Source organism: Onychostoma macrolepis, chromosome 01 (assembly GCF_012432095.1).
Source record: "Onychostoma macrolepis isolate SWU-2019 chromosome 01, ASM1243209v1, whole genome shotgun sequence".
Taxonomy (NCBI): Eukaryota; Metazoa; Chordata; class Actinopteri; order Cypriniformes; family Cyprinidae; genus Onychostoma; species Onychostoma macrolepis.
Window position 1 is genome coordinate 5265895 of NC_081155.1, and position 14174 is coordinate 5280068.

General features: G+C 36.7%; 1 protein-coding gene and 1 long non-coding RNA gene across 4 annotated transcripts in view; both read right to left on the reverse strand.

The window, feature by feature from the left end:
* Positions 1-3628: 3628 nt before the first annotated feature.
* On the reverse strand, positions 3629-7007 carry LOC131545849 (uncharacterized). The gene is made up of 3 exons (XR_009272506.1): positions 6135-7007; positions 5566-5984; positions 3629-4189 (listed from the first exon to the last, which is right to left on the reverse strand). It is a non-coding gene; the product is annotated as an uncharacterized LOC131545849 (long non-coding RNA).
* Positions 7008-7202: 195 nt separating this feature from the next.
* Positions 7203-14174, reverse strand: part of LOC131539408 (polymeric immunoglobulin receptor-like) — a 44743-nt gene continuing 37771 nt past the window's right edge. For 2 of the 3 annotated variants that reach the window (XM_058773993.1, XM_058774009.1), the window contains one exon: positions 7203-9392. In XM_058773993.1, coding sequence (XP_058629976.1) covers positions 9096-9392 — 297 coding nt within the window. In that variant the 3' untranslated portion in view covers positions 7203-9095. The remainder of the gene's footprint in view (positions 9393-14174) is intronic. The other variant, XM_058774000.1, reaches the window with a different exon arrangement.

The following is a 14174-nucleotide window of genomic DNA, read 5'->3' on the forward strand; positions in this document are numbered from 1 at the left end:
TCAGCAAAGAGGAAGAGGAAGTCCATGGTTTATGTAGGGTGTGTGATCAGTGCAATCAGCTGTGTGTGTCGTCAGTGCAATGGCTGATGGGAATTGTAGTGCAAGGTAATGTGAAACAGTCTGTGTAGTGTGAGAGTCAATATGATGGAAGGGTGACCTTTGGTGGCAATCAGACGAAAGGCCACAAACCGGATTCGTAACATTACCACAGTATTTGTAGTAAAACTGCAGTAACCACAGATTTACCATGGTAATAATAATAATAATAATAATACATTTTAGTACCATGTTTATTTTTCATGAGGTACACTCAAAGGTGCACCTTTGTAACTTATCTACCCTTAGAGCATGTATACTTGTATGGTACTCCCTTTTAGGGGTATAGTTGTACCTTTGAGGTTACTGCCCCTTTAAAGGGCATTAATTATAGTATATTTTAATTCTTGACAGTGTAAACAAAAAAAGGCCTATGAAATGCTAAAAAAACATTGCTTTAAAATCTGATATTAAGTGAGTATAATTACTGATTATATTCTTTTAATAATTTAAAAGATCAGTTTAGTTTAGTTTAGATGTATCTGTATCGGTATCAGTATCGATATCAATGATACTGGGCTTGAAAATATTGGTATTGGATCGAAAACAAAATAAGAGGTATCGCCCATCTCTAGTGCAGAGCTGTGGCCCTCCGGGAATTGAGCTTGACACCACTGGTCTAAACTATTGCAATTGATCTTTTTTTTTTTTCTTTTTTCAATCAGTGCAAAGAAATGCAAGTACTGGCAGTGCATCAGATGGAGAGATTGAAAAGTTCATTAAAAGATGGCTGCTGCTCCCTTTGGACAGAGATGGGGGGAGGGGAGAGTAGGCCCGAATGCAAACTAATGCTGTTCTGTTTATCATGTTCCACATGTTAACATTTACCAGAGTTACCATTCATGTTGTCAGTCTGAGATTGTCTGAATAACCATACGTGTCATTGTCTGTTCCCCTTTTTGTCTTTCTTTCTGTCAATCTGTCCCTCATTTAGGGTACGCCTACTTTTTTCAAAATAAATTCTAATATCACTCATATTTTCATTGTCATTTTTATACTTGGGGAAAAGGAGCACATATGGATGTTATGGGGTAATTCATGGGGTAGTTGGGGGATGCCATGAAAAGAAATGGCGTAAGGGCCAAACCCTTAATCTTTGTAAAGGTGACATATTTAGTTGACATGCATAAGTACATGTAGGCTTAACAAGGACACTGTAAAATATATATTTTATTTTAGTTGGAAGTAGATGCCATCTTAAGGATTTTAAGGTAACTGTCATTTTGTGGAAAAACAAATTATTCAAATCTCTGGTTTTATGTAAAAACTGGAAGGACTCTTTAATACACAGTTTTAATTCTGTATGAGTAAGTTTAAGTATATATATATATATATATATATATATATATATATATATATATATATATATTAATTTAGCTAGGTGTCGGCATGATTGTGACCCAGTGTCGGCTCAGTTTCAATACCCAGACTCGGGCCAGTACTGGCTAAGTGTTTCAATTCTTGTCGGCGTGATTGTGGCCCAATGCCGGCAGTTTTGGCAGCCGGACTCGGGCCAGTGTATTTGGGCCGATTCTGGGGCGTCATTCAGCCCATGTCCATGCTGAGTTTGGCAACTGCAGCCGGGCCGAGTTACTTCTTCCCCCCGATACCGAGGCCTTGAAGCTTGTGTCGAGAACGTCAGGTGCACCCTTACAGAATACCCAAATGAATTTCACATATGCAAAAACACATGTGGTCACATATACATGTGATTCTACACATGTGAAATTTCATGTGTGAAAACGTGAAAACCACATGTGAAAATGTGAAGATGAACGAAGGTCTTACGGGTTTGGAACGACACGAGGGTGAGTAATTAATGACAGAATTGTCATTTTTGAGTAAACTATCCCTTTAATGACTGGGAATGCACCATTTCAGATTTGTTCATAATTTTAAAAATAAAAGTTACTCAATCACAGTTCCCATGGCATGAATTTCATAGAACTCAGTATCGAGGCTTGTATTGTTTTAGTGAAATGACGTCACTGGTGATGTTCAAAGCCTCGTTTGATTGCAGTGTTTCAAGAAAGGGTTCAATTTTGGGTGAATCGACTCAGCCTGAAGAAATATTGTTTTTAAACGTACACTTCCGCTGCTCTCTGTCCAGTCCACATTAATTACTTTCACCCAGACCACCGTGTGGAGGCCAAGTTTGGCCAGCCGATGGAAAAATGCAACATGGAAGACCGATTACACAGACACTAACAAACATTGGACATGGGTACGTATTAACAAAACAAAATTAAAATTATAAATAAAAAATGAAAGACAACTCAAGTCAAGTCAAGTCATCTTTATTTATATATCGCTTTTAACAATACAGATTGTGTCAAAGCACTGAACAGTATCAAATCGGAGGATAGAGTGTCAGTAATATATAATTATAAGATTAAACACTCAATTTTCAGTTAAAGGCATTTCGTTACTGAATTCAGAGATGTCATTGTCTAGCTCAGTTTAGTTTAAATAGTATCTGTGCAATCAAATTGATGATAATCGCTAGAAATTAAGTGTCCCCAACTGAGCAAGCCACACAGCAAAATCCCCAGTGTTAATTTAACACTCTGACTGTGGACTCACTGGACTCATATAAACACTGAAGCAGTGTTAAAGTGAATGAGATAATTAGGTGATTAATTGAGTGGTGATTGACCATTATTGAAGACACCTGATGTTAACAAGCAGAATCACCAAAGGAGAAAATCTAAATTTGTATGTCACCATTATAGTGGTCTGTGTTTGCATTAGTTGGGATCTTGACCCTTGACTTTTTAAATTTAAATTTTGTTTGGTTGCTGTAACTGAGTTATAACAGCCAGACAAGCCAAGAGCAAAAGTCATCAGGTGGTGATAATTATGTTTTAACATAATCATCTTTTGACTTGAGTCATTGAGCTTTTTTAGAGTCTGATCTCTGAGTTACATGAACTTTATTGGTTGAAACAGCTCTGTGATTCCACAGCGAAAGATACTGTATTTTCTATACATTTTGTAGTGGTTTCTTGCAAGCTGTTCTGATTTAAAAAAAAAAGTCTTTGTTTTAGGCAGACACAGACATCAAGAATCAGCGTATGAATCTCAACTACGGTGTAGTAAGAATAAAAAGTTACAAAGACAATTCAGCTTAGTATTTTTATGCCATCTTGTATTTTTCACCTTGTTTACCTAATCATTAAAGAACACCTAATTCAGGTCACTACATGATGACTAGTTCAAAACATAATCAACACCACGTGATCATCAGTTTGTCTGGCTGTTATAATTCAATTATAACAAACAAAACCTAATGTTAAAAATGTAAGGGTCAAGATCCCAACTAATGCAAACACAGACCACTATAATGGTGACATACAAATTTAGATTTTCTCCTTTGGTGATTCTGCTTGTTAACATCAGGTGTCTTCAATAATGGTCAATCATCACTCAGTTAATCACCTAATTATCTCATTCACTTTAACACTGCTTCAGTGTTTATATGAGTCCAGTGAGTCTACACTCAGAGTGTTAAATTAACACTGGGGATTTTGCTGTGCAGAGGCGACAGCGGCAAGGAACCAAAACTCCCTCTGTGACAGAATGGAGAAAAAAACCTTGGGAGAAACCAGGCTCAGTCATGTCCTCCTCTGGCCAGACGAAACCCGCAGTTTAACTCAGGTATGTGTTTGTTTTGCTGGGCAGATGGAAATGGAAAGGATGTGTTTGCATGTGTGAAACCAGCGTGCTAATGGCGTGTGTATTACCTCAGCAGGTAACAGAAAATAAGGTAAGACGGGGTGAGTGTGTAAGTGCTGCACTAACCAACTGGGACAGGTCACTCTTTCAAAATCTGTGATCTGTTATAAAGGAACTAGTTGAGTCTTGTGTGGTAAATGACCATGGTGTAAACCTCTTTGTTAATGAATCTGCTTCGTTCATGCTCCAGGAAACTGACATCAGTGTACAGGAGCCCATCAGAGGGGATTGTGGGTAACTGTGAGTGAGCGTCACCTCGTCTCTCGTCTCTCGCATCTTAGTTTCCACACAGTCAGAGTGAATCCACCGATCAGCAGCAGAATCACACACACACTAATAATGATGATCATGGAGAAATCTGACAATAAAACGCACAAACACAGAGTATATTTACACATCTATTCAAACCTCAGTAAAATGAATGTGTAACTTGAATTAAAGTCCAATCTGTAGCATAAAGCTGCTCTGTTTCTGATAAGGTTTGTGGTTTCATGGTTGTTTATTTATTCTTTAATTTGTTTGTTTTTTGTTGCACAGAAAAACAAAAAAGATCGTGAAATCCAACTCAGTGTGATTTTATATCCAACACAAATATAAATTTTAATATTTACAGGTTTTTAATAATAATAATAATTGTGAGACAACTATTCGTATTGGCCTATAAATATTTATAAAATGTTGTTGGTAATGTTTGATGATTTCTTACTGATCAACATTACTGAGAGAGTTTTAATTATGTACAGTATTTCACTGTTTATTAAAGATGAATTACTGTACTTCATCTCTCTGTTGAGCCTCATGTGGGTTTCCTCAATAAAGGCCATATTAAGCTGAGACTGTGAACCTTCAGTTCATCTCTGTGGTTTTGATCTGGAATAAAAACAACTTGTTCATCAAACGCAATTAACAGAATTATTATTATAAGCAGGGGTGTCCAACACTGTTTCTGGAAGGCCAAAGTTTGGCTTTAACCTGCTCAAACACACTTATCTAGAAATCCCGAAGACCTTGATTAGCTGGTTCAGGTGAGTTTAATTAGGATTGGAGTTAAACTGTAAGATATAGTGGCCCTCTGAGGGTATATCTACACTCTTTTTCTCTGCACTTTGCCTTCCGGCTACACTGAGACAGAGTTTTTATCCTGTGAAAACAGAGCGAATACATTTGAAAATGCCGTTCTCACGTTGTACTGTGAAGTGTGAAAATGGAAGTATCTGAAAACGATGACACATGTAGTACAAAGAGATATCGGTTTATAACAGAATTGTGCCTGTTATGTGCTATTCACCTTCACGCTGTTGCTGAAGATGATATAGTGACTGACTGCATGTTAACCAGCAATCCAAAAAGCTAGATTTGTCGCTAGTGGCTTTTTTGAAATACAGTCACTGAAGGGGTTTGAAAAGTCACTAATCGAGTGACTCGTAGATGCTAAATTAGCAACGCTGCTTCTGCCGAGTTCTTCAGAGGACTTCTACTCGACAGTCATAGCAGCATTTCATTACTAAAGTGTAGATTCGCTAGAGAGCAAGTCCACAGTGAGATACAAGAGAAAGTAGCGCTGTGTAATAAGATGCATTATGTAGTGCTTTTCCGTTCAGGATGCTGTGTCCAGTCAACCAGCATTATTATTTTCCTGCCAAATCACTTCAGTTTTGATGCTCTAAATTGTCATTCATCTAATTTCAGAAGTGTTCTGTGTTATTCTGCGGCATATATTCGTGTTAAACTCACCAGGCTGGACTGAAGCATCTGTTTGCTCTTTCTTTTCCAATGTTGTCCACAAATGAAAGGTCAGGAATCAAAATGACATTGGTTAACTGATGTATATTTACTGTGTAATTTGTTGTTAATTGTTTCTCACCTGTAACATGAAGCTGAATCTCTGTGAAAAACAGACTGTAGCTGATCTTTGTAGGATAGATTATCAAATATGCTCCACAGAAATACACCCCATCATCATGTCTGTTCACATTCACAATAGTCACAGTAAAGACATGCTCCTGTTTGCTTTCATCCAGAGAAAATCTCGGATTGCTGGACTTTGTACAATTCCTTTAAATGATCTTTATATTTCTCTGGATATTTACAGCGGATGACAGCAGTTCCTCCTAAATAAGCAGTCTGTTCTTCTGATGTCGCACAACACGACTCTGAAACCAAGAGAAAATCAAATATACAAATGTATTTTCAATTAAAATGTAATATTAATGGTGTAACAAATCCCGCTGGTGTAAAATTATGTCTCATGAATAAACATAAGGCCTGACAGTACAATGCTTTAAATAAATATGAATTTCTACCTTGTTTCACATCTAATTTCACCTCCTGCAATGATTCACCATCAGCTTCACATCTGTACGTCCCGCTGTCGTTTACGGTCAGGTTTCTAATGAGCACACTAATCAAGCCTAGAGATTTATTATCAGTCAGAGAATCTCTCATCTGGGATCCATAAATCATTCTTTACTTCTGTCATGGTTGTACATTCACTGCCCAACATTTTGCAAAATCTTTTTGCACTTTCTTTATATGTTTCAAGTTTATACACACAGTTGATGATGACACTTCCTGCTGTGATGCCAGTCACAGCGTCAGCAGCATCACTCATGTGACCTGTCAATCAAAATTCACTTCCTCTTTTAATAAGTGCCTTATGATCAGATACTGACAGCAAACTTATAAAATGCACAAATAAAGTGTGCTCTCTCTCTCTCTCTCTCTCTCTCTCTATTGTGTTGTTTTTTGCTGAGAATATTGTATAATCGAATAAGGTGTTTTGTATGGCATGTGAGGAATGTGAAAATCTTAGAATTTTGTATTAAATAAAGATGTTATAATTTCAAACCTCTCTCTCTCTTTCACAAACACAGACACGATTTGATCTCAGTCGAGTAAAGAGTAAAAAACAGCTGTCACATACAGGTTGATACTGTATGGAGAAAAAAAAAACAGCATCTGACCATTAATCAGGCAGATCGTGAAGAACAGGAGGGTCTTCATCATCACTGCTGATAAAACTCTTGCTCCTGTGAATCTGTACTTTCTTCAGTAGACAGGGACGATGTGAGTTCTTCTGTCGTGTCTGATTTTGAGTCTCTATGTTTTGCTCTTAAAGGCTTTTTATAAATCAAACAGCTCCACCTCTTCCCTTTCCTCCTTGCTAAACTCTTCTGACTCACAGTGATGAAATACAGTCCTGCTGTCACTGACTCACGGTGCAGTTAAACCAAAGAGAGTGACCACGACCATCTTTCTGTCTTTTAGCTCCTGTGCAGGTCTGAAAGGTTCTTCCACACAAATTAGCACACATTTACAGAAAAAAAAAAACATAGTCTGAAGAGCAAAAAAAAAAAAAAACACATTGATGCTTGCATCTATTTGTGCCTTCAAATCAGTCTTTGTATCTTTTTTCATAAGTCATGATGTTACTCGCTGACTATTACCAAATGAATAAATGAGTTAAACCAGTGAAGTTTTAAATGGCATTTTAATTCTTAAACAGCAGAGGGCAGCAAACTCAAACAGAACATGTGTGATATACAAATCGAATAGTTAGTAGTCAAGTCAAACAACTGACTAGAGGTGTTTTAGTGTGCCTGTAGGATTATCACTTTGAATATAAAACACTCGATGAATGAAAAACTGAAACTGTGCAAACACACACAGTTGATGAACTATACAATAGACATGATATGAACAATGTGATAATATAAAAAAGTGATAATATAATTCATTTAGCATGCATTAAAGGGGTCATCGGATGCCCATTTTCCACAAGTTGATATGATTCTTTAGGGTCTTAATGAAAAGTCTATAACATACTTTGACTAAAATTTCTCAATGGTAGTGTAAAAAAACACCTTCTTTACCATGTCAAAAACAGCTCTGTTTTCAGCAAGCCGTTTTTTTAGGCCATGTTGCTTTAAATGCTAATGAGCTCTGCTGACCCCACCCCTCTGTTCCCTGGAGTGACGAGCAGACTGTAAACTTCAGTTGTGAAACTGGCTAACTAGCACATTATTAGGAAAGGAAATTTGCAAAGATTCATAAAAACCCTGATAAGCACTTCTTTTGTAGATGAAGCTGGATCGCGAATGATTTGCACGAACATAAACACATTTAGGCAGATTGGGATTGGCGCATTCCCTTCAAAGCGAAAGTAATGTTAATCCTCTGCGTCTTCAGCGGCTCAGATGTTGGGAGTAAATGATGACTGCTATTCATTATTACGTCCAACAACAAAACACCTCAGTTGCTCAATCGGAGACATCTTGTCTTCCCTGCACCAGAGTCGAAGCTCAAAGCTCACTCAGGCCGGGTCTAAGGATAAGACGGTCTTGTCAATCAGCTATAGTGGGAGCGGTCTGCGCAGAACTACGTCATTCTGACAGGAATCTCAGAACAGCCTGATTTGAGAGAGGATTTTAAAATAGGGATATATTAAAAAAAAAAAAAAAACACTGGGTGGATTTTTATCATTATAGGATGGATGTGGACACGCGTCCAACACACATTTATGTTCAAACAACTTGTAAAGTGAATTTTGCATCTGATGACCCCTTTAAAATCTCAGTCTAATAACTGATACAGCACCTAAACACACTGCTTTATTCCTATGGTCCCTCAGTTTATGAGGCATGTCTGAACAAACACAGTGCAGTTAGAAATAATAAATAAACAGTTCCAGTAAGTAAAATTCATAATGAAAATACATCTGTAAGTGGTTCCTTCTTTGTGGAGCATTTTGCTGCATCAATCATTTCCAGATGCTTTTGAGTGCAAGAGTGTGTCGTGTGTGAACAACACCTAAAAACCCAGCTGTGTAAAAAAAGAGCACAGTTCAGTTGTTTTCTTGTATATTTCCAGATGCTCTGCTTTTGTGTTTACTTTGCTTATCTAGAGGTTCTGTTATCTGTAATTTCACATGTGTGACAAAATGACTAACTATAGTAAACTGATAAACGTCTGATAGTAAACACAGAGAGCAGATCAAGTGTGTAATGCAAACAAATGCTACTAGTGGAGTTTTTCCTCACAATTATGAATTTCCTTCACATTTATGAGCCGTTTTTGCATAACCACAAGTGTAGTTGTGAACGTGCTCCAGTAATGACAAACACAAGTCATAAAATACTTCTTGTTTTGAGTGAAAAATGTATTTCATGAAATGAGACATAATACATTTATTTTAGTATCACTGAAGTGTCTAAATGAACCAGAGGGTAAGGAATCTTCTGAAAGCTTTATTTTTAAGAGTGGATCTAGCTGAGTGATGTACGTGGACTGACCGTGGTGTAATCACAGTAAATCTCCTCGTTATTGAAGGTTACTTTAGCATCACTGAGAGACTCTGCATGCTTCTGGAAATGGACCGAAGCGTACAGGATCCCATCAGAGGGGTTTGTGGGTAGCTGTACTGTAGAATACAATGTGTCGTGTGGATCAGACGTGTCTGTGGGATTTGTAACAGTGGAATACAACACATTTTCCTCAGTTCCCGAGACTGAACGCTGTCTGACGTCTCTGATATTCTCATAGTCACATGCTGCATGAGAGGCCTGAAAATAGGTGAGAGAAATAAACTACATGTAATATGAGAGCTGCGCAATAAAATTAAACAAAACTGAATCGTGATATGGATTAATGAAATTATGAAATCTAACCTAAAATATACACACACATATGTGTATATAGATAGATAGATAGATAGATAGACAGATAGATATGCCAAAAGTTTCTGTTTTCACAGACAAGGCTTAAACTAGTCCTAGATTAAAATGCATATTCGAGCTGTCTCAACTAAAAATATCTTGCTCTGACATGTCTTAAAATATGTCAGTGGCATTGTTTCGTCTCAAGATGCACACCTGTAATGTTTTCTTCTAAGGCATTTTGATAAAAGCTGCTTAAATATCTTAATTTAACTAAGGCCTAATCCTGGTTTAACCTCTTAACTGTCACCGTCCACCCTGTGGGACGCCTACCTTTACTTCACTATTTTACAATTAAATCCTAATCTAATCATGACAAACTATATATCGTTGGAAAGGTCTAAGACTCCTAAATAGGTATTTTACCACTTTTTCTGTTAAAAAATTATGTAGGAAAAGTAATAGATTAATTTATGACCAGAGGTGTCAAATCCAGGGTCAGAAAGTAAAAGTCCTGCCATGTGTTTATTCCACCCATGAACTCAGCAGCTGATTTCACCAGAGGAGGAACCAACTCATTCCTTTCAAGTCACAAGCAAGTTTCGAGTCAAATCCCAAGACCTCAACGAGTTGAGGTAATTAAGAGATAATTGAGAGACTAATTAAATGTTGATTGTGCATTAGTGATGAACACCTGCTGTTATTGAGAATTACAGAGGATCAGATGTTGATGTTTTATTGGTTAAAATGATGCCACCATCATGGAGATCAGTGTTTGCTTTAGTTGGGCTCTTGACCCTTTTAGTAACTGAGAATGGATTGCTTTTAAGCAATTGCAATATTGCTTCACAACAAACATTTGCACATTGCTGAATTAAAAGCTTGAGGAAGCAGATGAGCTTTATGTCACTTGAATGAACATCATGAAGGTGTTTCTCTTTGGTTTATTTACTGACGTTCAGCTGTTACAGAACTGCAGGAATTTACTATTAAACAAATGCCATCGTAATATTAAATATTGGAAAAAATTAAGAATTATATTGCTCAGGCTTTTAGACATGAACACTTATCATACGATCCTCAACAGTGGTGACAATAATTATTCATACTGTAGTGTTACCCAGCATGCATTGCAGCATGAAGCATTTTGTTGATTGTCACCATTGTTGAGATTCATACGCTGGTTCTTGATGTCTGTGTGTGTCTGAGTAGGACTGGAGTTTAAATATTTAAATGCATTAGATTTAAAATTCTTTCTCTATAACTGCTACAGCAGTAAATTCATTGCGTACTGTGGTTTCACAGAGTTGTTTATTCAAAAGCAGAACATAAATTAAAAAAATGAAAAATGTTGTATGTGTATATATATATACACACAGTATATCGGATGCAAACAGGTAAGCACCTGATGATTACCTCATCATATGAAAACAACTAACAGTTGCTCACTGCACAGCACTGATCTCTCCGCTTTACAACAGCACATGCATTGCTACAGAGATCTAACACAGGAGTCAAGGGTCAAGAGCCCAACTAAAGCAAACACTGATCTACATGATGGTGGTATCATTTTAACCAATAAAACATCAACATCTGATCCTCTGTGATTCACAGTAACAGCAGGTGTTCATCACTAATGCACAATCAACATTTAATTAGTCTCTCAATTATCTCTTAATTACCTCAACTCATTGAGGTCTTGGGATTTGACTCGAAACTTGCTTGTGACTTGAAAGGAATGAGTTGGTTCCTCCTCTGGTGAAATCAGCTGCTGAGTTCATGGGTGGAATAAACACATGGCAGGACTTTTACTTTCTGACCCTGGATTTGACACCTCTGTTTATGACAAGAGTGCACCTGAAAAAAATCTACATCATGACATGAATTCTGACCTTTGTCACAGAAAGTCTTCTTAGTTGCCTTTTTCTCTATCACGAATTAGAAATCATAAGAAATTATTTATCAGTAGAAAACTTAAAATTTCAAAATTCATCCTTTGAAACCCATTTTAAAATCAGACATTGCATTACCATGTAAATGGTACATTAAAATCATGTTACAAAATATTTTCATTCATGAATTATAAAAAATTAAGTTTGGATAGTGCACTATAATGTCTCTGTTCAAAACTGTGGGTGACAGTTAAGGGGTTAAGATAAGCACCATCTGTGAAACCAAGCCTTTATATTTTTATTTAATTAGAGTAATAATAGTTTAACCCCTTAACTGTCACCCACAGTTTTGAACAGAGACATTATAGTGCACTATCCAAACTTAATTTTTTATAATTAATGAATGAAAATATTTTGTAACATGATTTTAATGTACCATTTACATGGTAATGCAATGTCTGATTTTAAAATGGGTTTCAAAGGATGAATTTTGAAATTTTAAGTTTTCTACTGATAAATAATTTCTTATGATTTCTAATTCGTGATAGAGAAAAAGGCAACTAAGAAGACTTTCTGTGACAAAGGTCAGAATTCATGTCATGATGTAGATTTTTTTCAGGTGCACTCTTGTCATAAACAGAGGTGTCAAATCCAGGGTCAGAAAGTAAAAGTCCTGCCATGTGTTTATTCCACCCATGAACTCAGCAGCTGATTTCACCAGAGGAGGAACCAACTCATTCCTTTCAAGTCACAAGCAAGTTTCGAGTCAAATCCCAAGACCTCAATGAGTTGAGGTAATTAAGAGATAATTGAGAGACTAATTAAATGATGATTGTGCATTAGTGATGAACACCTGCTGTTACTGTGAATCACAGAGAATCAGATGTTGATGTTTTATTGGTTAAAATGATACCACCATCATGTAGATCAGTGTTTGCTTTAGTTGGGCTCTTGACCCTTGACTCCTGTGTTAGATCTCTCTGTAGCAATGCATGTGCTGTTGTAAAGCGGAGAGATCAGTGCTGTGCAGTGAGCAACTGTTAGTTGTTTTCATATGATGAGGTAATCATCAGGTGCTTATCTGTTTGCATCCAATATACTGTGTGTGTGTATATATATATATATATATATATACACATACATTTTTCATTTTTTTAATTTATGTTCTGCTTTTGAATAAACAACTCTGTGAAACCACAGTACGCAATGAGTTTACTGCTGTAGCAGTTATAGAGAAAGAATTTTAAATCTAATGCATTTAAATATTTAAACTCCAGTCCTACTCAGACACACACAGACATCAAGAACCAGCGTATGAATCTCAACAAGGGTGACAATCAACAAAATGCTTCATGCTGCAATGCATGCTGGGTAACACCACAGTATGAATAATTATTGTCACCACTGTTGAGGATCGTATGATAAGTGTTCATGTCTAAAAGCCTGAGCAATATAATTCTTAATTTTTTCCAATATTTAATATTACGATGGCATTTGTTTAATAGTAAATTCCTGCAGTTCTGTAACAGCTGAACGTCAGTAAATAAACCAAAGAGAGACACCTTCATGATGTTCATTCAAGTGACATAAAAGCCAAAAGTGTAAGCTCATCTGCTTCCTCAAGCTTTTAATTCAGCAATGTGCAAATGTTTGTTGTGAAGCAATATTGCAATTGCTTAAAAGCAATCTATTCTCAGTTACTAAAAGGGTCAAGAGCCCAACTAAAGCAAACACTGATCTCCATGATGGTGGCATCATTTTAACCAATAAAACATCAACATCTGATCCTCTGTAATTCTCAATAACAGCAGGTGTTCATCACTAATGCACAATCAACATTTAATTAGTCTCTCAATTATCTCTTAATTACCTCAACTCGTTGAGGTCTTGGGATTTGACTCGAAACTTGCTTGTGACTTGAAAGGAATGACTTGGTTCCTCCTCTGGTGAAATCAGCTGCTGAGTTCATGGGTGGAATAAACACATGGCAGGACTTTTACTTTCTGACCCTGGATTTGACACCTCTGGTCATAAATTAACCTCTTAACTGTCACCGTCCACCCTGTGGGACGCCTACCTTTACTTCACTATTTTACAATTAAATCCTAATCTAATCATGACAAACTATATATCGTTGGAAAGGTCTAAGACTCCTAAATAGGTATTTTACCACTTTTCTGTTAAAAATTATGTAGGAAAAGTAATAGATTAATTTATGACCAGAGGTGTCAAATCCAGGGTCAGAAAGTAAAAGTCCTGCCATGTGTTTATTCCACCCATGAACTCAGCAGCTGATTTCACCAGAGGAGGAACCAACTCATTCCTTTCAAGTCACAAGCAAGTTTCGAGTCAAATCCCAAGACCTCAACGAGTTGAGGTAATTAAGAGATAATTGAGAGACTAATTAAATGTTGATTGTGCATTAGTGATGAACACCTGCTGTTATTGAGAATTACAGAGGATCAGATGTTGATGTTTTATTGGTTAAAATGATGCCACCATCATGGAGATCAGTGTTTGCTTTAGTTGGGCTCTTGACCCTTTTAGTAACTGAGAATGGATTGCTTTTAAGCAATTGCAATATTGCTTCACAACAAACATTTGCACATTGCTGAATTAAAAGCTTGAGGAGCAGATGAGCTTACACTTTTGGCTTTTATGTCACTTGAATGAACATCATGAAGATGTCTCTCTTTGGTTTATTTACTGACGCTCAGCTGTTACAGAACTGCAGGAACTTACTATTAAACAAATGCCATCGTAATATTAAATATTGGAAAAATTAAGAATTATATTG